Genomic DNA, 26,066 nt, shown 5'->3' on the forward strand with positions numbered 1-26,066 from the left:
GGGGGTAGAAGGAGGAGGACAAGGGGAGGGCGCGCGAGGGAGGGATTCCTCGCCCGTCGGCTCCCGCCCGCCCTCCTCCTCCTCCCTTCTCCTCCCTCCGCGCCGCCCGCCGCCCCGCCTTCCTCCTCCCCAATTAAATGACCCAACGCTTTGGCAGGCGCCGAGCTCGCACATGCGGCTGCCGCTCCAGCCGCCCGGGGCCCGCCGCCGCCGCCGCCGCTGCGTTCCGGGCGCGCTGGGCGCGGCGCCGCCGGGGGCTGGGCGGGCCGGGGGCGGGGGGGGGGGGGGACGCCCCTGAGAGCGGCGGAGCTCCCGCGCCCGCGCCGACCGCCCGCCGCCAAACTTTGCGGCGCGCACACATGCTCCAAGTTGGGCGAGGCGGCGGCGGCGCGGGCGGGCGCTGAGGGCGGCGCGGGGCGGCCATGAGCGGGCGGCCGGTCTCCCGCAAGCAGCGGCTCATGGCCGCCGTGGGCGAGCGGGCAGCGGGCGGCGGTGGCGCGCCGCTCTCCTGCTTCATCTGCGGCGGCGGCATCGGGCGCGGCAAGGAGCTGAAGCTGCAGGTGAAGCAGCCCGCGGCGGCGGCGGCGGCGGCGGCGGCGGGCGCGGGGTCCCCGGCGCAGCCCTTCTTCCCGTTCCTGCAGCAGCAGGAGCCGGCGCCCGGCGCGCGAGAGCTGTCCCCGGCCGACGGCTGCGTGCTGGTGTGCGCCGTGTGCCGCTGCTTTCTGGGGGAGCAGTGGGCCGCCTTCGAGCGCGCCCGCACGCCTGTGGACAAGCGCATGTACTGGCTGAAGCGGCCCCACCAGTGCGACGCGGGCGCGGGCGGGCGCCGCGGGGGCGCTGGGGCCCCCCGCGAGTGGAACGTCGCCTACGCGCTGGGCGGCGCGGCGGGCGACGACGACGACGACGACGACGGTGGCGGCGGTCCGGGTCCGCGAGCCGCCACCGAAGAGCCTCGGGACTCGGAGCTGTCGGAGCTATCGGACACCGACCCCCTCTCAGAGCCCGACCCTGTCGCGCGCGACACCGTAAGTCCCCGCCAGGACGGGGCGCCAGCGGCGCGGGCCACTCCGGGGCCTGAGCCTCGAGGGGGCCGCTGCCAAGAGTGGAGGCTGGTGACGGGACCCCCGTCGGGACAGAGCGCCGAGACCCCCGCGCAGGGTGACTTGGAGGAGGAGGAGGAGGACCTCTCAAAGCTCCACGTGGACGGAGAGCCCAGGACAGGCATTAGGCGCAGGCAGAAAGGCATTGGAAGGCACTGGGTCCCTGAGCCCCGGGCCAGTGTCTTGAGAGGCATTCAGGACCCTTGGCAAGCCGTTCCAGCCCAAGTAGCCCCTGCAGATGGCATGAAAGGAGCTCCTTCAGGCAGGGCCACCAACGCTCCGGACAGCAGGCTGCTAGGGGAATCCCGTGGAGGATACCGCCTATCCGAGGACAGTGATATCAACATCACCAGCGAGGAGGAGGATCGAAAGGAGCAGCCTCTCCCGCGCTCCTGCGGCCCCAAAGAGAGGGAAAACGGTGGCCGTGTACCCCGGGTTTCTCTTGAAAGTCGGGCTGCTCCACCAGAGGGCCTTTGCTGCTACATCTGTGGGTCGGCGCTGTCCCCAGCCTCGCAGCACCAGATCCACGTGCAGAAGCAGGAGAAGCTGGCCCAGGCCCCCTTTTTCCCTTTCCTGTGGCTGCATAGTCCACCTCCCGGGGCTCAGCCCATCAGCGAGGGAGGCAGCACCCTGGTGTGCCCCTGCTGCTTCTCCTCCCTCATGCAGCAGTGGCAAAGCTTTGAGCTGGCTAGTGTGCCTGTCCTGCAGCGACTGTATGTAGTGCCTCTGAACAGCCACGCCCCCGGCATGGCCTCCAAGGGCAGGAGGCTCCCAAGGGAAGAGGGCCCACCCTCAGGAACTTTGCCAGAGGCCTGCTACCTCTGTGGGGAGGACTGTACCCCAGATGCCCGGGCAGTGGCCTCCAGGATTCTCAATGGCAATGCCAGGAGCACCATGCATTTCCCCTTCCTCAGCCTCCTGCCTTGTCCCCCCAATGCCCGAGGCCCCAACAAGCGCTGTGAGGTCCGTAGTTGCCCCAAGTGCTTCAGTGTCCTGGAGGACATATGGGCCCTGTACCGGGCTTGCCAGAATGAGGAGCTCATCACCTCCGTGCAGGGCTTTCTGGGCAGGTACCACCAGGCCTTCCCTGCCTCAGACCCTGCCCTCTCCGAGCCACCTGCATCGACCCAGGGCAGCACCCTGTCCATCTGCTACATCTGTGGGGCTGAGCTGGGCCCCGGGAGGGAGTTCCAGCTCAACGTGAACCCCTCCAGTTGCTTGGGCGAGAAGGAGCCCTTCTTCCCTTTCCTCACAGTTTACCCACCCGCCCCACGTGCCAGGCCTGCCGACTCCACCGGCCTGGTGGCCACCTGTGTGCTCTGCTACCATGACTTGCTAGGCCAGTGGCTGCAGCACGAAGCACGCAATGCCCACCACGCTGTCAGTGCCTGGTCTCGGCAGTACCAAGTGGACACGTTTGTGTGCTTCTTCTGCCAGCAGGAGAGGAAGCGGTGTCTTGGGCTGAAGGCTGTGCGGGTGGCCCGGCTGCCCTTGTTTCTCTATACCCTGCGAGCAAGCCACAGCCTGCTGGTGGACGACGGGCGGCAGCTGATCATTGGTGCTTGCATGGAGTGTGGGACCCTGGTGTGTGCTGGCCAAGGACTGACCCGCCAGGGACCCATGGGCTGGAGCTCCCCAGTGGCAGCGACGATAAAGGTAAGCGGCGTTTCTCATCCTCTGAAATTTGTGCGGGAAAAGGAAAGGTGTCTTCTGTTCTTTTGCCAGGAGGAGTTTGCACTGATTTTGTGTGGTGTGTCCCAGCAGGTGGTGCCCTCCGTGAGTCACCAGGATGGTGTTTGGTGGCTTTACTGGCCTGGCTGAGCTCAGAGGCATGTCGCAGATGAGAGGAATTGGGGGCCAGGAGTGGTCTTATGGAGGAATAGGGCACTGCTGAAAACACCAGGCATGAGCCTGAACTTGGGTGTGTTTGCAGCAGAATCTATCAAACAGAGGAAGTTCGGGGCATGTCTGTCATCCGTCTGATAACATTGGTAATTAGTCCAACCACACAGGTCACCAGGAGGTCTCCTTACTTACCCCGGTTTCAGACACATCAGAGGTGGAAGATCCCCTTCACTCTAGCTCTCTAGCGGCTTAGCTCTTCCAGAGTTTTCCATGCAAGTTCACACTTTTCCTTTGTGACTGGTTGCTTAACAACAGATAGATTTCCAGACCTGGGGATTTGGGACCCAGGGGGACAGTGGCCTAAACAGACTTTTCCCCCTGTGGGTAGTGAGTCTTTCTTCTCTGCAAGTCAGCTGTGCAGGAGGAGGCAGGAGGCCTGGCGCTGGGCCTGTTTATAAGGCGCCTGTCTTCACGCCGCCTGCCCAGGAGGAGCCAGACAGGGCTCGGTTCATTTCAGATCCGGCTTTGCAAAGGCCGCAGCAGGAGCTACCCCCTGGTGAGTCTGAAGTGGGCATCTGTGAGCTGTGATCACCATCACAGCCATGAGGGCCATGAATCCTGATTTCCACCAAAGACAGACCAGCTTTCAATCAGATGCCTATAGTGGTAGGCGCTGGGCGAGGGGCCGGCGGACACGGGGATGGGGAAGGTTGTCTCTGGCCTGTACAAGAATAGTCATCCCATCTGTTTGAGAGGTTCCTGGTCCTGCTTCCCATGTGTCCATGTGTGTGTGGTAGTGGCACCTATAAACTGGACCCTGTCTGAATTTGGCTGCCTCCCCTCATGTAGGTGGCCCCAGGTCTCATGCTCTGTCCAGGGTTCCTTCTTCACCGATGTTGCTTTGGACTTTAGAGCTGCCTTTGGGGGGCTTTGGCGCGATGGCCTCGCGTTTTGCATGGTGGAGTGTATCACCTCTCCCTTGTGGCGGATGGCAACACCTGTGCAGCGCTTGCTGCTGCAATTCTGAACCATTGCTGTTTCCAGAAGGGCCTGGCTTCGGAGCAGGACAGGGCCAGGTTCCAATTCTATCTTTTCTCTTGGAAACCAGTGCCTGTGAGTTTGTTTATTATCCTTGCTAATAGATAATCCTGAGCTCGTTTCCTTGCTCGAGGAGGAAATCTCTATCATCTGCCTTGTAGGGTCATTGTGAGAATTAAATGAATCGGGGCAATTTAAATGCTCCCAGAAAGTTGAGTGCTTGGATCGTAGTGGGACCCTCCTGTCCACTCAGTGTGTTGGGGCAGTTTTTTTTCTAGGATGCAGGTTTATCTTCCCCAAGGCTTTGGGTTTGCAGGTTGGGTGCTGATCTTCAGCTTCACGATGGTGTCTCATGGAGTAATCCAAGTGCTGTCTGTGGGGCCTCTCAGACAGCATGTTTTCTGCAGAACATCCAAACTGTGCCGAGTTGTCTTGTGTTGATTTGCTCACTCATCAGGATTGATGAGATGCCAACTATGGGCCTCAACTGATAGGAGCATGAGGAAACAAAAGAAGCCACAGTTCTCCGTCCAGCTGGGGAGGTGGGAGTCGGGGGCAGCCTGGTGTGGCTGTACATGCAGCCGGTGTCTGTCTAGACGGGGTCAGCGTGAGTTTGGGAAGGCTGAATGTCAGACTAACTTTTGCACCGTTTCTAATGCAAGTTATTTTTTGCTCCTCACCATAGCCCTTTATGAGGCCTAATGACTCCTATTTTACAGATGAGTTAAGTCAAGACTCAGAAAAGTCAGATGACCTTGGTAACTCTCACACAGCCAGTAGATGGCTGAGGGGGCTTTTGAATCCAGGTCTTCTGATTCCCTAAGTCCTCTTGATGGGATGGAGTGGGATAGAGCAGGAGGAAACATACAGAGGTAAGAAAGAGCCAGCAGGCTCGGATGGGCAGGGGTACCTATGGGGATGGTGGGGGCAGGATGAAGGGGAAAGAAGCATGGAGTAACTAGAACCCTTGAAATTAGGAAAAAGAGGTTGGGTTTAGCGGAGCAATGAAAAGTTCTTATTTGAAGGCTTGGAACAGGCCAGGAAGAAATCCACCCAGGGCCCGGCAGTGATAGCAGTCCAGGCGGGTGGTGAGGCCACTGGGCCTGTTTGTGGTGGGGGCAGCAGGGTAGGACTCAGGCTCGATTAGACAGAGGGAAAGGGAAGCAAAGACTCCACCTGTAAGAGCGCCTGACTGGTTGGTGGTCAGTAGATTTCAGAAACGCAGCCTCTGCCTTTCCTCCCGCCCCAACCCTTCCTCCCATTCATTTAGCAAATATTTATGGAGCGCCTATTTGGAACTAGGTGCTGTTTCAGCTACTGAGGATTTGGTGGCAAGTGTAGAGCCTTCAGTGTCAGGGGGACAAAGAGTCAACAAGGCATACAACTTCTTGCAGAGCTCAACACAAGCAGGGGGAGGATGAACCCAGTGCCCGGCTGGGCACGAGGATGAGGGTGCACGTTTGCGGGAGCTGGGAGCAATCTGAAGGGACTGCTAGGCAGGAACGTCAGGGGCAAAGACGCAGCTGAGCCACCTAGGAAGGCGCAGAGGCCTCCACACTCTTTTTCTGTGCCCTCCCCAAGCCCTTCGTGCTCAAGTGCATGTTCTGTGTCTCTCCCATTGGTGTGTGGTTTGAGAATTTGGATGGGAGTGGCTGGGGCTTTGGAGAGTGGCCGCAGGGAAACCACTTAGATGGGAAAGCGCGTTCCACGACCTCATCCATACTGCCTCCTATAATGCCTCAGCTATTTCCTGTTAAGCATTTATTCATTAGTGATTCAACTTTAAATAGTGTGAAAGAAAATGTGAAAGGCAAGGAAGGGAGGGAAGAGGGAGGGAGGGAGGAAGGAAGGAAGGAAGGAAGGAAGGAAGGAAGGAAGGAAGGAAGGAAGGAAAGAAGGAAGGAAAAAGAAAGGTCCCTGATGCCCTCTGGATGCGTTTGTGGCTTTTCTGTCAAGCTGGAGTCCTTGCCCCCTGGAGAGCACCCTGCTCTGTAGCCACCAAGTCTCTGAGCTGGCTGCTTCGATGGGGCGGTGTCCGGGCTGGGCTGGGGAGGCTGCAGCCCACCCTTTCAGGTCCTTCCCTGAGGAGGAACTCGGTCACACACAAAGCTCTGCAAAGCCACAGAAAGACCTTGGGTTGGCCTTCGGACAGACCTGGCTTTAATCTTCATTCTGCTGGGAGCTGGCTGTGTGACCTTGGGTAAGACTTATGCCGTCTCTGAGCCCTGGTCTCAGTGGAGGTGATCATGCTCTGGAAGGTTTGTGATGTCAGAGCAGCTGGCATGCAGCAAGGGTACGAGACATGTCTATTTCATTCTCCATCCCTGAGGTACTGGGTACTGTGCTGGATCTCTTATTGTCACCCTCAGGCTCTGATGTCACAGTCCCTAGCCCCCACTTGGGGAGTGGTTGTCCCTCACTTCAAAGCTAGGGGGCACAGCTGGCCCGGCTGCCAGAGATGGCCCTGGGACATAGTAATGATGATGATGCCTGTATAAGGTGTTCGAGGCCGTGCTGCCGTTTCACCTGTGTTCACACTTGCTGAATCCTTACCACAACCCTATTTAGGGAGGTGCCACTATGCCCATTTCGTAGAGGAGAAAGCTAATCTAGAGAGGACAAGTAATTTGCCTGAGGTCACTCAGTAACAACAGGACCAGCATTGGACCCAGTTGTCCAGTTCTGTAATCTCTGCCCCAACCTCTACTCTGTCTCCTCTGGGGCTCCAGTTGTGCAGGTGGCAGTGCCCAGAGAAGGGACAGGCATCATTGTCTCTGCCTGTGCCTCCTCCCATCCCAGAGCAGCTGAGCGGCAGGAGTTGTTTGCATGGACTAGAGGTCCCCAAAAGCCCCACCCGACCTGCTGAAAAGCTGTGCCCTTTCTCTCTGCGCTCCCCAGCATTGCTCAGGTGTGTCCAGTTTTCAGCGGGCACCTTCCGCTGCTGGGAGGGGCCGGCTCTGTCCACCAAGATGGGTCGGCTGCGTGATCGATTCGATTTCCTTGCAAACCAGTTGGCAGGCAAGCCTCCCTTCCCTCTTCCAGCTCTGTCTGGAGAGCGTTCTGGGTAATGGAGCGTGCAGCTGTTTACCTAACCGCACCCTGGCCCCTCACCGTGGGGACGCCTCGCCGAGCCCCCCAGGGCGGCCTCCGAGCCCAGAACAGGTGTTGCTGCTGCGGTGCCTTTCTTTTCTCAGCGCTGACATCTGAGGCCTGCAGAGAGCGTCTGTCATCACTCGCCTGTCAGGCCCGGCACGCACATCTGTTTCCCGTGTTTCCTGGCTATCTGCGCCCACACGGCTCCCTGCTCTTCAGGGAGGGCCTGGCAGCCCCTCCTGCCCAGGTCCAGGCTCGCTCATGGGGCACCTAGGCAAGGCGGTTATTCTGGTGGGGGAACTGGGTTGACACTGGCACCTTCTCCCCAGCAGCAGTGGGGAAGTAACTAGGCTTTAGGTCTTTCTCAGGCTACATCCATCTCCTCCAGGGGAAGTCTGTGTTTTGCTTGATGGGTTGGGAGCCATCTGCTCAGAGGAGCAAACTTTCCAGACTTGCCTTGTCCTAAACCTGGAGGCAATTGAAGACGACTGGGAAAGAGGAAGTGGAGACAAAAGGTCTTCAAAACTCAGCCTTCCTTGGAAGCAGGGAAGGGACGGCACAGGGCTGGAGGAGGGGTGGCTGTCTTTGGCTAAGGCCAGAGTCTGCAGAGCTTTCTGGCCTCTGCTCCGGTTAGATCACCCTGGATCTCGCCTCGAGTGTTTTACGAGGGGTTGTAGGTTCTAGGCAAGCCTGCCTTGTTTGCACATTTTCTCAGTTGCGAAAGAGCCCATGTCTGGAACTCAGGTTCATCTTTTGCTCTAGGTCTGTATCTCAGTGGGTGTGGTGGAGAGGGAGGGCACTTCCTCCCTCCAGAGAGAGCATTGCAGAACTTGGCTTCTGTTCTCCACATAGCCCCCAGTGGGAGCTTCTGGGCACAGTTGTGGAAGGAGCTTCTACTTCCCAGGTGGTCTTTGCTCAGTTTCCCCATGTGTCAGTAGGAAGGGTCTGGTCCTCAGGGGCACAGGTGGTTTGTGTTACCCACATGAAGGCTGCCTGACTGGTGGCAGGGTGCTGAGCACGATGCTGAGGCTGTGCCTGGACTTTCTGGGAAAATATCTAGCGATTTATTTATTGGCAGACTCTTCTGTAGAGTTAGGAACAAGAGAATGACTTCTTGGATCTAGGTTTATTAATATATAATTTATTAATATATAATTTTATTAATATATAATTGACACAACATTTGATAAGTTTAAGGTATAAAACCTGTTGATGTGATACATTTATATGTTGCAAAATGATTACCACCATAGCATTAGCTCACAGTGGCTACCCTTTTAGCGGTGGGAACATGTAAGGTCTGCTTGCTCTCTTGGCAAGTCAAGGATACGATATGGTATTGTTAGCTATAATCATCATGCTGTAATTTAGAGCCCAAACTTATTCTTTTTTTTTTTTTTTTTTTTTTTTTTTTTTTTACAGGGACAAAGAGAGTCAGAGAGAGAGATAGATAGGGACAAACAGGAACGGAGAGAGATGAGAAGCATCAATCATCAGTTTTTCGTTGCGACACCTTAGTTGTTCATTGATCGCTTTCTCATATGTGCCTTGACCACGGGCCTTCAGCAGACCGAGTAACCGCTTGCTGGAGCCAGTGACCTTGTGTCCAAGCTGGTGAGCTTTGCTCAAACCAGATGAGCCCGCGCTCAAGCTGGCGACCTTGGGGTCTCGAACCTGGGTCCTCTGCATCCCAGTCCGACGCTCTATCCACTGAGCCACCGCCTGGTCAGGCAAACTTATTAATCTTATGACTGAAATTTTGTTCCCTTTGTCCAGTATCTCCCTGTTTCTTGAGGTCTAGGTTTTAAATTCCAGATATGATGCTGGGGCCCTGAACCACCGTGCTATTCTGTCCTGTGGAGCAGTGGTCCCCAAGCCCCAGGCTGCGGACCGGTACCAGTCCACGGGCCATTTGGTACCGGTCCGCAGAGAAAGAATAAATAACTTACATTATTTCCATTTTATTTATATTTAAGTCTGAATGATGTTTTATTTTTTTAAAAATGACCAGATTCCCTCTGTTACTTCCGTCTAAGACTCACTCTTTTTTTTTATTTTAATTTTTTAAATTTTATTTTTTTACAGAGACAGAGAGTGAGTCAGAGAGAGGGATAGACAGGGACAGACAGGAACGGAGAGAGATGAGAAGCATCAATCATTAGTTTTTCATTGCGTGTTGCAACACCTTAGTTGTTCATTGATTGCTTTCTCATATGTGCCTTGACCACGGGCGGGGGCCTTCAGCAAACCAAGTAGCCCTTTGCTGGACCCAGCGACCTTGGGTTCAAGCTGGTGGGCTTTTGCTCAAAACCAGATGAGCCCACGCTCAAGCTGGCGACCTCAGAGTCTCGAACCTGGGTCCTCTGCATCCCAGTCCGACGCTTCATCCACTGCGCCACCGCCTGGTCAGGCTAAGACTCACTCTTGACGCTTGTCTCGGTCATGTGATACATTTATCCGTCCCACCCTAAAGGCCAGTCCGTGAAAATATTTTCTGACATTAAACCAGTCTGTGGCCCAAAAATGGTTGGGGACCACTGCTGTGGAGGATGATAACATGTTAGGTCAGAAAAACCTCACGGATCATCGTTTTTCAGACAACGTTACACCAAGGACCAACAGGCCCATAACCTAATGCCACTTTTGCTGGTTTATTTTTTTCAGTAACACCAGCTAATTATATGTGTAAGTTTTGTAAGTAATTCTGGCAGCCCTGTGCTGGGGACGCAGCTGCACTTCTGCTTCTACCCTTGTCCTGGGCTGCCCTGGAGAAAAACGTAAGCACACATTTTGCCTATTAGCTTAACAAATGTTTGCATGCATGCCTGCTGTCCACCAGGTGCTCAGTGAGCACCTGGCGCTCCAAGGACTATGGAGTAGAATTTGACAGCCTCTGCTCTTGGGTGCTAGCAGAGGATTGAGGGTGAAGGAAAGGGACCTAGTTGTAGCCATGCAGTGCGTTCTCTGCTGGGGACTGCTGAGAGCCCATAAGAGGTTGGGAAATTGATGTGTTCAGGGAAGGCTTCCTGGAGGAGTTGACATCTAAGCTGAGTCCTGAAGATTGGAAAGAAACAGAATCTGGGAGAGGTGGCTCTAGTGGCACAGTTATTTTAAAGCCTCCAGCAGATTCCAGCATGGGGGTGAGAACTGCTGATAGAGGTAAACATAGCGCAGGAGTTTTGGACTTTTTATCTTGAAGGCGTGGTAGTCACTAAAAGGATTTTGTTCTTATATTCAGTCTGTCTTTATTAAGCCCCTGCTGTGTCCCAGGAGCTGTTCTGGGCATCAGGATCCAGCAGTGAGCAAACCAAACTGGGTGCAGGGAGGGACTGTGACCATGGTCATGGAGTGACTGGGAGACATGCGTGGGCCACGGGAACAATGAGGAGGGGGTCTAGGCAGGGGCCTGAGGCTGGGGCCAGGAAGCAGTGGGGAAGCGAGAGGGAAAGGAGGGTTCGGCTCAGAGGCCCTCAGGGGCCGGTCAGGTGGGGCCTTTATTGGCAAGAGGACTGTGGGCTGATTCTGAGAAGATACTGTTTTTGTTTTTAAATTGAAATAAAATGGACACATCATAAAATTCATCCTTTTAAACTGTATAATTTGGCGATTTTTAGTACATTCACCGAATTGTGCAACCATCGCCACTATTTAATTCTAGAACATGTCCATCACCCCACAAAGAAACCCTGTACCCATTAGCAGGCAGCCCCATTCTCCTTCCCCTGAGTGTGGCAGCCAGCATCCCCGTTCTGTGCCTGTGGCTCTGCCCAGTCTGGGTGTCTCCTCTCAACAGAATCATACAGTGTGAGTCTTTTGTGTCTGGCTGCTTTCACTTAGCGATTTTGAGGTTCAACCACGTGTTATGCCTTTTTTATGACCAAATACTATTCCACTGTATGGACAGACTACATGTTGTTTATCCATTCCTCAGTTGATGGACATCTGGGTTGTTTCCACCTTTTGGCTGTTATGAATAGCACTGCTGTGAACATGTGTGTGCAGGTGTTTTTAAGTCTGTCGGGTAGATGCTGGGAGTGGAATTTCTGGGTCATCTGGTAACTGTGTTTAACCCTTTGAGTTCTGCTTCCCCGTGGGGTGTTTAAGTAGGCAAACAACACAATATGGGTTTAAGAAAGTCCCTTTTGTGACTCTTTAACGCCTGATTCTGTCCCCTTCCTGACCACAGTCATGCCTCCGGGTCTCTAGGCATGGGGTTTGTGTCTGAAGATGAGAGTTGGTTGGGCTCCTCCCTGGGATGAGGGGAGCTGTGTTAAGAATTGAGAACAGATTGTATAAATACTTGTTCTTGAGTGACTTGCTCCAGCCATGGCCCTGGGAATCAGAAGCCTTGGATTCTGACCACAGTATGTGTACTGGCCTTGGGCAAGACGCCCCACCTGGCTGGGTCTCATGTTCCCCTCTGTAAAATGGGAGCAGATGACGGATTAGAAACTGGGTCCCTTGATTACCATGTGGCTATCAAGTTCTAACCATCTCGTTTCTCTGCACCTGTTGTCAGGAGTGGGGTGGAGTAGGGGAGAGACCCCTGAGGTCAAGCAGGGCTGGCTTGGCTCTGTGAGCCCAGTGGCTGTCAGTTCCCTGCCCCAGCCCTGACCACCCAGCCCTGGCCACCCTGGCCCTGGCCACCCCGGCCCTGGCCACCTCAGCCCTGGCCACCCCAGCCACTTGCTTTTGTTTTTTGCTGTCTGATCTGTCTGGTAGAGAACCCTGTATGAAATCAATTGCTGGATTGAATTTCCTTCCAGAGGTGCCAGCAACCTCAAATAAATGACACCAAGGTCCCAGTTGGTATTTGGCTCAGTAGAGTCAGAACCTTGTGCAGGAGCAGCCACCTCTCAGGTCTATTGCCTCCTCCTGGTGGGCTGCCGGGCCAGAGTAAAATAGGAGAAGAATCACCCAGGGCCTACGGGAGACCCCCCTCAAAAGTCAGAGCCTACCACCGCCACGTGCCTACCAATTACATAGTGTCATTTGTGGGCAGAGCTGGCGACCAGGAAGGGCAGGACACTGGTCCTCACAAAGACACAGTGAGCTCTAAGGAGAAGATGATGATGATGATGATGATGAAGAAGAAGATGATGGCAATAGCAGATAACATTGAAAGCATTCTTTCTGGACCAGCCACTGTCCTAGAGCTTTGCCTATATCACCTCGTGTAACCTTTCACCAGTCTTATAAAATAGCTTTCCCTATTTTATAATATGGAAATTGAGGAACAGATTGGGGAGGTCACTTTCCCAAAATCACACAATGGGGAAATCCTAGAGCTGGGATTCTAATCAGGCTGTTTGACTCCAGCGTCCACACTCCTCCCAGACGCAATGCCAGGATGTAGGCATGTGGGAAAGAAAGGTTGGTTCAGTGGACAACAGATCATGGCATGTGTGGTCAGTGAGGGGAGGGCGAAGGTTCCAACCAGGACCTGGCCTGGAGGAGCTGGCAGCCAGTGTTTGGTGGCCTGAGGAGGGATGGGGGTCAGGGAAGTCTGCCTGGAGGCGGAATCATTGACGAGGGGTGCTACAAATGGGTAGGATTTAAATAAGTGGTGACTATGAACAAGGCCTCCCCTTCGAGAATTTATGTGCCAGTAATGACATTTTAAAGATCTCTTATTTTATTCTCCAATTTTAATATATGTGCTGCCAAAGCGAGCACTATTTTATACTCTAAATGTGTTGCTTGGATGTTGCCTGTCAATTGATTATACTCTAGGAACCATTTCAGTGTTTTAAAGGTATTCTCTAATTGTATTATATTTCACACTTAAAATTATTATGTGCTTCAAGACAGGAAACTTAGAGCAGGTGGGAGGTGAACCATGTGTCAGGTTCTGCTTGCCTCTACCCAGTGGGTCCTGCCTGACCCTCTTGACCTTTCTACAGCTGCCCACTGACTGTCCACCAGCCCCAGGACTCCTGTGGGTCTTCTCACTGGCTCCACTCCACCGCCAGCTAACGAGGTGACCATGAGTATGATGCCAACTCCTCCAGCTGCCCATTCTTCCTCTGACCGTAGAGGGGGGCCTGAGCTGCCCTGCGGTTAGGTGGCATCAGTCCCATTTTTCAGGTGAGGAGGCCGAGGCTGATGAACCTGAGAGTTTTGGACCGAGTTATTGGCAGTAAATAGCAGAGCTGGGACATGCAGGAGCAAGGTGGTCTACTGCCAGGGCCTTGGCTGCCCCCCTGCCCAGGGTTAAGTGGCACTTACGGGAGATGATGGGGGACCGGCAGGGGCCTGGCTGCATCCAGCCGCACCTGGTTGAGCCACATAGGAGGCTGCACTGGCCCCTGCACCAGCCTCCAGACGGGGGCTCCTCGGAGGGAGGTCAGAGCGCTGACACACTGCCGCAGTGTTTTATAAGCCTCCCCAGACCTGTAAACCCCCGTCTCCTGGCTCCCAGACGAGGGGGTTCGCAGACGGGGATTAAGGCTTGTGTGGGTTTTGACGCCGGCCATGGAGGGATGGGGGCAGGTGGGTGGCAGGCGTGGTCTTTCAGACTCCCACACAGTGGGACGGGGCCAAGGGGGCTTCGTAGGGTCCTGCTTGTCCCCAGCACTGTGTCTGGTCTGAGTCCAGGAAGGCTGGGGAGCCTGAGAGCGTGTCCTTCGCTTGACAGTGTTGCCAAAACTTTAAATGTGGATTCCTCTGAGCGGCTGGGTTCCCTCTTACCTTCTGGATGGTCTTTCCCTCAGCCAGGCACTATTTTTTCTTTTGTGTGATTGTGTGATGTCCTGGGGGCTGCTGGACAAGGGAGGCCCAGAACGTGCAGAGCATAGATCTGTGCTGGTTTCACTGGGTTGTGGGCTCTTTGGCAGGGCTGTCTGCACTGAGGGCTGAGTGCCAGGGACACCAGGAGCCAGCTGGGCCCAGGGGCCAGTCTGGTGGGAACAGGATGCACAGGGCCCCTGCAGCGGTCCAGTCTTGGGTCTTGCTGGGGTTAGAGGTGATGGGTAAGGCCGTTCTGGGAACAAAACCCTACATGTTCCTACTGGTGTCGGAGCTGAGGGTTTGCCAGTGGATTTGCACAGCGCCAACTAAGCACAAAAAATGGCTGCTTGATTTACTGCCCTCAGCCCTGCTCTGGGCTGGGGTGTAGTGTTGACCATCTTCCAATGGTCTCTCTTCCTGCCTTCTCTGCTCTGCGTGTGAGCAGGAGGCTTGGTTGGTGGCCTGATCCTCCTCACCCCTCTCCCTCCTTCTCTTTCTGAAACTCTGCCTTTTCTTTTCTTTTCAAAATCTGTAGGAGGATGGGGAGCTTGGTTTTAAGAGCTCTCACGAGGTATGATTGCTGATTTTTTTCCCATTAATAATCAAAACCTGGACCATGCTCATCTGTTCCTTGTCACTTGCCAGGGGACAGGGATGAACAGGCCCTTTCTCTGGGGCTTAAGGACTGGTTTCAGGGCAGTCCTGGTAGGCAGGGAGGCACGGGGGCTGTCTGAATGGGAGGAACAGTGGGTTATTGCGGTCCTTCTCCCCATTTGCCCCTCCAGCTTGTGCACAGACATCCCTCCTCAGACACACTCACCTTTTCTGTCACACATGCCTACACCTTCACTTATCCACTCCCTCTCGTTGCACACACACACTCACACTCACCCTTCCATCCTCCCCACATGTGCATGTGCGCACGCACACGCACATACCTGTATCATATTCCCTAAGGGAGAGTGTGAAGTCCTACTACAATTGGATTTGTAGTAGTCTTTTTCTCCCTTTAATTTTATCAATTTTTGCCTGACCAGGCAGTGGCACAGTGGATAGAGCGTCGGACTGGGACGCGGACGACCCAGGTTCGAGACCCCGAGGTTGCCAGCTTGAGCGTGAGCTCATCTGGTTTGAGCAAGGTTCACCAGCTTGAGCCCAAGGTCACTGGCTCGAGCAAGGGGTCACTCGGTCTGCTGTATTCCCCCCCCCCATCAAGGCACATATGAGAAATCAATGGGCAACTAAGGAACTGCAACGAAGAATTGATGTTTCTTATCTCTCTCCCTTCCTGATTGTCCCTCTCTCTGACTCTGTCTCTGCTAAAAAAAAAAAAAAAAAAAAAAATTTTATCAATTTTTGCTTCATGAATTTGGAAGCCCCTGCCCCATTTATGATTGCTTTGTCTTTCTGATGGATTGGCCCTGTCTTCCCAACGAGGTGTCCTACCTCTCCCATATACTGAAGTCTGTTTTATCTGAACTCCCCCATCTGAAAACCAAGGCCTCTGAGGTTCAGAGAGGAAAGTGACTGGCCCAAGGTCACACAGCCGTCGGTGTCAGGAGTGGGAGTCATACTTGTTCTGCAGCTCGACCCTGCCAGCTGCTTTGGTAGAGTGGTTCTGAGAGAAGCCCCTTCCTGGTAAGTTTCTGGGCACTTGCGTTTTGATGTTGGGATTGTCAGGCGGCCAGAGCTGTGTCCCAGCCGTCCTGAGCAAAGGGGACCTCCCAGGAGCCCAGCATGTGGCCTGCAGCCTGCGGGAGCCCAGCTGAGCGTGCACGGAACACCCTCTGGAAAGTTTCTTGCCAGACTCTGCTCTGGAGCTTCTGGCCCTCCCCTCCCTGTCCGGTGAGATTGTTCTGAACATGTTGGGTGGATCTTTGCAAGTCTCACATGTAGAAAGAATTTCTCTGGGTGGCAGGAGACTGGCCCTGCTCACTAGCTTCCCTGCGTAGGCCTTCTGGAGTTTGTGCCAAATCCACTTCCTGGTGGCTTCACCTCAGCTGGGCCATGGCCTGGCGTTCCTGGGGGCTCCACTCTGGCGCTGGCTGCCTGCCAGTAGACCGTCATCCCGGCAGGCACCCCGGTCCCAGAGGAGAGCTGCCTCTGTCTCCATGGAGCATTCTGGGAAATCTGGGGCTCTGCAGGAAGTCTGGATGGGGGTGTTGCCTAGGAGATGTTTGTGGGGCCGGGGGGGGGGGATTGACAGAGATAGGCATCTCTGTCATGAGCTCTATGTAAGCAGGGGCTATGAGCAGTTATGGGAGGTGGCTCATCCCGGAGTTTCACTGAGCCCCTGCTACGTGCTCAGTGCTACAGAATGAGAGAGAAGAGTAGGGCACAGACTTAAGGGCCATGACTGTACCAGGTAGTGGGTGTCAATACCACTATTTAATCCTCCACGCCGTCCATTGTAAAGCATATCCTTGTTTTACATATACCACTAGGCAAGAAAAAATGTCCATGAAAGCAACACTCCACCCATTTTAAGAGACATCCTGGTTTCAGAGAGGTTAAGCTGTAATACACAGAGCCTGAGTCTTCAGTCAGTGAGATGAAGGAAGCACAGTGACAGCAGCGATGATGACAAGATGACGATCATGATGACAGTGGTGACAGTGAGGGGGCGGCAGGGACTGCGGCCAGGTAACGCGCGTTTGCAGGACATTATCGGATTGACTCTGTGAATAGGACCCTGACAGGCAAACGAGGGAAGTTGGCGCCCGTTTTTCCCACTGGGCCCATTGGGGTGACTTTGCAGTGACTCAGCAAGGTCGGTCCTGCTGAGCCAGGGTCAGGCTGTGGTTGGGGTGATGCAGCAACACAGCCACCATGCTCGGGGCCACTGGGAAGCAGTTACCCTCAAGCCGCTTCTTGCCTCTGTCACCTCCAGGTCCAGGCAGGGCAGCGGGGAGCAACCCAGCTGACAGGCTGGCTCTGTGACATCCTGGTGCTGAGGACTCTGGGCCCCATGGGGCATGACGATCTCTCGTGATTCTGGCTGCAGTGGCACTGGGGCCTTAGTTGGGTGGAACAAGGTGTCAGCAGAAGCAGGAGCCCTGGCTGGTGGGAGGGGCAGGAGCAGGGCCCGGCAGACCCCACACTTCCTCACCACCACTTCAGGCTGGGCTGGGGTCCTAGGAGGAGGGTCAGGGCACCTGCCTCTGGGCTGAGAACCCTGTAACTGTAGGAGCCTTCCTGCTTGGGGGAGAGAGAACAGGGACATCAAAGCCTCGCTTTCCAGATTTTCCCCATGGCCAAGTGCTTCCCCGCTTAGTTTCATCTGACTCTCCCAGCCAGCTGTATGAAAGGGGTGATGTAAGCACTGTGTCACCCCTTTGGTACGGACGGGGAAACCAAGGCTCCAGGGGACGTCATGCTGTGTGCTCTTGATGGGCAGATGGTGTGGTTTGGCAGACGGCATTCTGAAGCCAGACCTCGTCACCCACCCCTGCCACCTGTGTGGTCCTCAGCACGTTACTTCATCTTTTTGAGTCTCGGGCTCTTCACCCACACCCAGGGACAATCTTAGGACCTCCCTCATAGGGACATAAAGTGGCTGATACCCCTAGTGGAGAGCCTGGCAAGTGGTCAAGACTCCGGAAGTAATGGCTCTGGTTGCTGGAGGCAGAGGAAGGAGGGACAGCGTGAGGAATCTGAGGCCTCACTCACAGCCTGTCCCCCAGGGCCCTGGAACTAACATGCCCTGTGCCCTTAGCAGTCAGAAAGCCCTACCCATGGGCTCCCCATCAGGGCCATCTGTGTCACATAGCAGGAGCTCCTGGTTAATCTCCCATGAGCCTCGGCCTTATCCAAGAGGAGGCTGGAAGTAGCCCCAGGCCTGGGATGTGAGCTCCCTTCTCTAGGCTTCCATGCTCGTCTGAGAGATGAAGGGGGCATTCAGACAGATGGGCCCTCACATGACTTCTGGCCTTGGGAAAAGCCATGCTTATATTTGGCAGCAGTCAGTGGGAATGTGCCACCTGAACACTTGTCTGTCTGTCTGTGGGGCCTTACCTGTATGTGGGAATTACTGTAGTGCGCATGTCACAGTGCTTGGTACATAGTATGTGCTCGCTAAATGTTGGCTTTTATTATTTTTGTAATTCGTCATTTAGTTTCCTCACCAATCTTCATCATTGTGAAGAACTCACCTGTAAACCTTTAAAAGCGTAAGAACCCATTAGTTGGATGAGATGAACCAGGAGGAGCTGCCTTTGGGGTCAGGCCCTGGGGAAGAGGGACACTCGCAGGTGTCCCCAAACTACGGCCCGCGGGCCGCATGTGGCCCCCTGAGGCCATTTATCTGGCCCCCCAGTGCACTCCCGGAAGGGGCACCTCTTTCATTGGTGGTCAGTGAGAGGAGCACTGTATGTGGCGGCCCTCCAACAGTCTGAGGGACAGTGAACTGGCCCCCTGTGTAAAAAGTTTGGGGACCTCTGCCTAGGGTCAGAAGTTAGGGGAGTTTACAGAGACCCACCGTTCTCAGCATGGTACACCCATTCTCACAAGTACCTTTCCTAACCTCGAAACTCAGTGCTAAATTCGTACATATATGCATTTTTCTGGGGGGGGGGGGATTTGTGGCTTTAATTGGACTCTCAGATGGATTGTGTGTCTCCTCAAAGGTCAGGAGCCATTGTTACAGATGCACTTATCCCAAAACAAGAAAAGTAAAAACAAAACAAAACAAAATATTGCAGAAATAAAATAAGACAATAGAAAAAACAAAGAAAAAAAAAGGAAAAACAAACAAAAAGAAAAGAAAAAGAAAGATGCGCTTGTCTACACACACAGTGCTATGCACATGAGCCAACTCTTCACCGTTCCTTGAAACCACTAGACTCGTTGCCGCCATCATGATGTCTTGACACATGAATGCTTTTTCTTCCACTTTTCTGCCTATTTTCCTATGCCAGGAAGCCTTCTTTGCTAACTCCCACCTGCTAAAGTCTTGCCCCTGTCCTCGCTGTACTAAGCACTTGTCTGTATGCAGTTTTTTCACATTTGCTAACAATTGATCAATTTATTACATGTGGTCTCATGTTATCTTCTGATTGCTTCCCATAAGTAAGCCCTGTGTCTTCCAAAGGGTAGAAAATAGCTAAAATTGGAATTTTTATCCTTTGACTTTCTGCTGGTTTTTTTTTTTTTTTTTTTACAGAGACAGAGAGAGATTCAGAGTGAGAGATAGACAGGGACAGACAGAGAGGAACAGAGAGAGATGAGAAGCATCAATCATTAGTTTTTCGTTGAGCATTGCGACCCCTTAGTTGTTCATTGATTGCTTTCTCATATGTGCCTTCAGCAGACCGAGTAACCCCTTGCTCAAGCCAGCGACCTTGGGTCCAAGCTGGTGAGCTTTGCGCAAACCAGATGAGCCCTCACTCAGGCTGGCGACCTCAGGGTCTCGAACCTGGGTCCTCAGCATCCCAGTCTGACACTCTATCCACTGCACCACTGCCTGGTCAGGCTCTGCTGTGTTTTTTTGTGTGCATTGTACAGTGATTCCTTGCCAGCCATGGGAGTGGCATTCCTGAAGAGCACCATGGTTGGCAAAACCATAGTTGGCACGATCAGAGTCTCATCTTTTGTGCTCCAGGCACAAAATAAGAGGTTAAGGAAAAGAAAACAATAAAGATGGCATTAAGTATATGTCTTCTAAAACCACGGTAAACAAAACTTCTAGGAGACATCATTGCCAAAACAAACCAACTTTGTTCACATTTAAAACATGCTCCAGTTGGTAACCTTTTCCCAAATTAATTTCTTTAGTGGATGGGAAACTTGGCCATAGTCTTGATGTGATGATGTTTATTTCTTCTTGAGTCCATTTTGTTAATTTATGCTTTTTAAAGGACTTACCCATTTCATCTAGGTAGTCAAGTTAATTGGCATAAGCTTTTTATAACATTCCCTTATTTCCCTTCTAATGTCTATAGGTTCTGTACTGATGTTCTCTCTTTCATTTGTGACACTGGTAATTGGTGCCTTCTCTCTTTTTGTTCCCCTTGATCAATCTAGGTAGAAGTTTATCAATTTTGTTGATCTCCTGAAAGGTTTATATTTAAGAGACTGTGACTCCTTAAAGTTTTTTAACCAGTACTTTTGGCCTTAAAATATAATGTCTTTTGCTTTTGCAGCCTCTCTGGCTCTATTTTTACGTATATAGATGAAATGTTTGTGAAACCACTTGTACTTTTCCAAGTTATTCATACTTATAGGCACATTTCCCACACCTGATCTCTCTCTCTCTGTTGAGCTATTGGAGGTTAAAGTAATTTCTATCAACCTGCCCTTGTGACCTCCATGGGTGAAGTCAAGATGAAGTGTCCTTTTGCTTGAGGGGACCTTATCAAACCCTGAATAAATAAGAAAGGTACTAAAATTTTTATTTTATTTAGACAATTAACTTTAACGGGGTGACATTGATTAATTAGGGTACATAGATTCAGAGAAAACATCTCCAGGTCATTTTGACATTTGATTATATTGTATTCCCATCACCCAAAGTCAAATTGTCTTCCGTCCCCTTCTATTTGGTTTTCTTTGTGCCCCTCTCCTCCCCCACCCCCTCCCCTAAAATATTTTTTTTTTATATAGAGCAGAAAGCTGCATTATCTCAGAACCACAGATTGTGCAGGATAGCTGGCTCTGTTATTTGGAACATATGTATTTAATAATGTTATGTTTCACTTATTATTATTTGAAATATTCACTGTTAAAAATATGTGTTTTCCCATGCCTTTGCCACAAAGTATATTTTATCTGTAACCTTGATTGAAACTCTTGTTTTTCTTGTCTTTGCATTTGTAACTATCTCAAAGTGTCTCTTAAGAATCATAGAACTGGGAGGACACTTCGTGATCCTTGAGTCAACTCCCCCTCACTTTTTCAAAGAAGACTCCAAGGCTCAGGGAGGTGAAGTGACTTGCCTATGAACATAGAGCATGCTAGAGGTTGAGGCAACATGCCAGTGTCCTGGGACATTTCCACTTCATCAGCCAAGGCTATCCCCCTAGTGACCTATATCTTGATATTTTTGCGTTAGTAAGGTGAGGGGCTGTGAAAGGCCAGCCCTAGCTGCTAAGTTCATGTCAGATCCCCAGCTCCAGGCACAAAGTGAAAACTCATGAGGGTGAGGCTGGATGGTGAACAGTAGTATTCTTCGGTGAATCCACTGACCCCTCCATTTCCAGGGCCATCCTGTGTCCTCTCAGAGCCATGGGAAATTTCTTCTGTGTGAGTTGCGTTCTTTTCTAAAAAACAAATTTTTAATAGTAGCTCTACTGAGATATAATTTATATACCACAAAATTTAGCCTTTTAAAATATACATTTTAGTGGTGTTTAGTATATTCATAAAATCGTGCCGTCATCACGACTACCTAATTATAGAACATTTTTATCACCTATTTTATCACCTCTAAAAGCAACCCCATTCTTCCCTCCCCCCAGTCTCTGGCAACCACTAATCTGCTTTCTGTCTCTATGGATTTGTTCCATTCTGGACATTTTTTATAAATGGAATCATATCAGATGTGATCTTTTATGTCTGGGTTCTTTGTTGTTAAGCTTCATGCACGTTATAGAATGTGTTGGTGCTTCATCCCTTTTTATGGCCGAGTAATATTTCACTGTATGCTTCATTCTGTTTATCCATTCATTAATTGATGGGTATCTTACTGGTTTATACCTCTTGGCTATTGTGAATAACGCTGCTATAGAATTCATGTACAGGCTTTTGTGTGAATGTATTTTTTTTCCCTTGGGTAGATACTTAGGAATGGAATTGCTAGGTCATATAACTCTAGGTTTAAGGAACTGTCAGATTGTTTTCAAAGAGGCTACACAGAATTTTCATTTTTTGAGTTACTTTAGGTCAGTTTTTTCCACTCCCTTTAATGATGTCATGTCATACATCCTTAACACAGAGTTTTAAAATAATTTAAATAAATTTATACACCTTTCACCCATTTCTCCCACCCCCTGCCCCTGACCAAAAGCTAATGTGATTTGCTTTTAAATGAGGAACAAAGCAAGCGGGCAGGTTATATTGATTTATATAATGACAATAGTATTGTATATGTTCAATAAAAAAGGTTTTTCTCATCCGGAGTCTTTATAGTAAAAGATAATTTTAATATTTTTCATTTTAAAAATGACTGATCCCAGCTCTGACACATACTGTGTGGTCATGGGCAAGTAACTTAACCTTTCTGTGCCTCAGTTTCTTCATCTGTAAAACATTTGTGATTGTATCTGTAAAACATTTGCGAGCTTCTGCATGTACAGCTCTTAGCATAGAGTCCCTGGCAGTTAGGAAGCCCTCTATAAGTACTAGCTATTATTTTTATTATTATTACATTACTGTTGTTGGGAATTTGGAGACATACACAAAGGAATACCAGAGCAGTGCTCCCCCAGCCCAGCCTCACAGCTCAGAAGCAGCTACTGTTAACATTGTCATGTGTCCTCCTGGGCATCTTCAATGTGTAATACTTTTTTCACCAAGTTGAGACGAAACTCTATTCAGGTGTGCGCCTTGGTCTATGCACTTCATGTCCCAGTATAAACATTTCTCAGTGTTGTTGTAAACTTAAGTTTAATGCCTGTGTGGTAGACTCTCATGTAGAGAGGGGCCTTAACTTACCTGTCCTCCCCCCTAACTCCCCGGTGAGTGACCGTTTAGGTAGACCACAGCTGTGCTCACCACTGTGAGTGTATTTCAGGTGCTGCTGTCTAACTAAGCTTCTCGGCTTGCGAAGGTTTCCCTGACCTCACGGGGGACAGGCACTCGGAGTGTGGGAGGTAGAGGGACTCGGGCCCCCAGTGGAGCTTTTGCAGAGCCAGTGGGCATGCCCAGGGAGGCTGCCTGGAAGGGGAAAGGATGTGGCACCAAGGGATCAAGGGCAGCTCACCTAACAATTTTGGATCTTTTTTCTGAAGTCTGCCATGTTCCATGTCAAAAATTTAGATAATAGAGATAAAAAGGAATAAAAATGACCCATACGGCAACTCAGAGCATCCAGCCTCTTTTTCTACTTGCTTGCTTGCATGCGTACACGCAGTCTCGTGGGAGGGGGTGTAGCATAAGTCATTTTTAGCTAGCCTCTTGAACCCAGGATATCATGACTGTCTCTCAGAGGGGCTAAGCCTGTGGACTGTGGAGCATGACGCTTGCTTGGGTTCAAGTCTGAGCTCCACTCCTTACTAGCTGTGTGCTCTTGCACCAGCACTTCACCTGTCCTCACTGTAATTTCCTGCCTGTAAAGTGGGGACAGTGGGAGTATTTCCATCAGAAGGTTGTTTTTCAGATCAGACGAATTGGACTGTGTTAGAGCAGAATGCCGGCTGTTATCCTGTGGCTCTCATAGCGCTCAGCATCCTTCAGAGAAGGACTGATTGGCTATGCAGTGAGCCCTGCTCATCTGCTGCGGAGTTTTCACAGACGTGGATGGCTCTGCAGTAAGCCTCGAGTCTTATCTGCCTCTCAGCTGTCTCCACCCTGGCCCTGACCCACACTTTGATTCTTGCTGGGTGACCTCACGAGCTGCCCTGGCCTGGCCTTGTCAGGCAGTGGGGACCTGGGGGCCTCCTGGGCTCCTTGCTAGCCGTGCAGCAAGTGGCCAAAGGCGTGTGAGACCAGAAGGGGGAAATTTTCTTTGGCAGCCTCTGAATGGCTTTCCTGGACCTGCGGTATGAAGGGACTTGGGCAGAAAGGGAGCAGGCATTGGGTGGGGCGGCCAGTCTCACACCTGGGCCTTTGCTGGAAGCCACCTAAGCCCTTTTGGGAAAGAGGTGGGATTTGAACAAATGCCTTCATAAATAAGAGTGAACCTTATTCTTGGTTCGGCTGGCAGTGTGCCTGCTCCCTCACCTGGCTTCTGGCTTACTGAGGCAGAGAGACTATAGGAGGGGACAGGAGTCTACCAGAGCGCTGGCCTTGCCTTCTGCTCCCCAGGGAGCTGGCAAATCATGACAAAGTCTCTGATACTGGGAGACCATAGGGAGCCCTCTGGTTATGCATACCCACTAAATGGACTTCAAATGGCTTTACTTCTCTGGGCTATTAAGACCATATCAGCCTGACTGGTGGTGGCACAGTGGATAGGGTGTTGATCTGAAACACTGAGGTCTCTGGTTCAAAACCCTGAGGTTGCTAGCTTGAGTGCAAGATCTTCAACTTAAGCCCAAGGTTGCTGCTTAAGCCCAAGGTCATTGGCTTGAGCAAAGGGTCCCCAAGTCAAGGCACGTATGAGAAGCAATCAATGAACAACTAAAGTGATGCAGCTACGAGTTGATGCTTCTCATCTCTCTCTCTTCCTGTCTCTCTCTCTCTCTCTCTTAAAATCAGTTTTAAAAATGACACTATCAAAAGAAAAGGGAAAATATTGAACACCCACTATGTGCTCCTTATATTCCTCTAGTCATTTAGTTCTTTAATGTCTATATATTGAACACTCACTGTGTGGTGAGGTGTTAGGTAGGGAATGATAAATAGTGCTATCTTGTTGAATACTTGCAATGTCCCCATGATAGAAGTGTTAGCCTGCTTCATTTAAAATTTTTTTTATTTTGAGATAATGTGAGAAATAACACCAAGATCCCATGTACCCTTCACCCCATTTCCCCCAGTGGTAACATCTTGCATAACTATAGTACAAGGTCACAGACAGGATAATGACACTGACACAACCCACTGATCTTATTTCAATTTCATCAGTTTTATCCACACTTGTGCATGTGTGTGTGAGTGTGTGCGTGCGTCTGTTTCTATGTGTGTGTGTGTGCATGTATCCGTCAGTATGTATGCATTTGTGTGTATCTCTGTATATCTGTGTATCTCTCCGTGTGTCTGTTTGTGTGTATATTGTTTCTGTGTGTTTGTTCATCTGTGTGGCCTTTCATTTTATAGGGAGGAGGTGAAGCTCAGGGTCAAGGCCGTAACCAGCAGAGCTGGGCTTCAGGCCAGGCGTTCTGACTCCACGTCCCTGAATCACTCCACGAAAACAATTCCATTTACTCTTTGCTGCTGTTCTTGGACTCAGTCATCCCCCCTAACCCCCCTCTCCACTTTAGCTATGAGCTGAGACCACTAGACACACTAGAATCCTAAGATGTTGGTACTGAGCTGCTGGCTTCTCCATTTTACAGAGGAGAAAACTGAGGCTCAGAAAAGGTAATGGGTTTGCCTATCGCCACCTAGCTGGTCAGGTGCTGTTTCTTCCAGGTCTGCATCTGGCAGTAACCACATGAGCTTATTTTTCCAAGAGGTAAAAGGACAGAGGACACTGTTGATCACAAACACCAGCTCAGGATTCAATTTGGTTGTCAGGGAGACAGTTAGGTTATTCAGGAAGGTTTCTGAACAGGAGATGACTCCGGAAATGTGCAAAGTGACCTCGGGTATTTAGTGTGCCCCCAAGTGTATGCCAAGGAACACTAATGACTTGGGTGTTGGGATGATTTTTTTCTTTGCTTTGAGAAGCAGTAAAGACAGCTACACAGAACTGTGTGCTGTAGGACTTACCAGTGCCTTTAATGCACTGATATGCACTGTGACCCTCAAGGTAGGAGAAAGGTTTCTGTTCTGCACAGTGGTTTTCAGACGAATGTTTAACAAGACTCCCAGTGTGCGATCCTGAGGTTCTGCTCCCAGGGCGGGGGTGGGCAGAAGTACCCGAGGAGCAGGACACGAGGGCCCAAGTCTGTGTTTGCTTGAGAGAAAGCTGGTATGGCCGCAAGCAAGTGTTCAGGGTGTCTGTAACTCTGGTGGGGCCAGCAGCTCTCAGATAAACATGAAGCCTCCTTCCCAGCACAGGAAACACCCAGGAGATAAGGTAGAGTGCATAAGCCAGGATGGATCTGTCCTTCCTAACAGTCACAGCCATTTGCCTTTGTGTGTGGATGTGTGTGAACAAGGGGAGAAACCTTCACGAATGAAGTCACCTGTCTTAGATTGACAGACTTTTAGGTGATTTTTTTTTTTTTTTTTTTTTGTATTTTTCTGAAGCTGGAAACGGGGAGAGACAGTCAGACAGACTCCCGCATGCGCCCGACCGGGATCCACCTGGCACACCCACCAGGGGCGACGCTCTGCCCACCAGAGGGCAATGCTCTGCCCCTCCGGGGCGTCGCTCTGCTGTGACCAGAGCCACTCTAGCGCCTGGGGCAGAGGCCAAGGAGCCATCCCCAGCGCCCGGGCCATCTTTGCTCCAATGGAGCCTTGGCTGCGGGAGGGGAAGAGAGAGACAGAGAGGAA

The 26,066-nt window shown here is 51.6% G+C and overlaps 1 protein-coding gene across 5 annotated transcripts in view; it reads left to right on the forward strand.

Annotated features, from left to right (window-relative positions):
• The first annotated feature begins 333 nt into the window (after window positions 1-333).
• The window catches only part of GSE1 (Gse1 coiled-coil protein), a 468,526-nt gene continuing 442,793 nt past the window's right edge, over window positions 334-26,066 (forward strand). For 3 of the 5 annotated variants that reach the window (XM_066243245.1, XM_066243249.1, XM_066243246.1), the window contains exon 1: window positions 335-2,756. In XM_066243245.1, the coding sequence (XP_066099342.1) occupies window positions 423-2,756 (2,334 nt within the window). In that variant the 5' untranslated portion in view covers window positions 335-422. Of the gene's footprint in view, window positions 2,757-26,066 lie in introns of all 5 variants that reach the window. The other 2 variants (XM_066243247.1, XM_066243248.1) reach the window with 1 other exon arrangement.

This window comes from Saccopteryx bilineata, chromosome 9 (assembly GCF_036850765.1).
Source record: "Saccopteryx bilineata isolate mSacBil1 chromosome 9, mSacBil1_pri_phased_curated, whole genome shotgun sequence".
Classification (NCBI taxonomy): Eukaryota; Metazoa; Chordata; class Mammalia; order Chiroptera; family Emballonuridae; genus Saccopteryx; species Saccopteryx bilineata.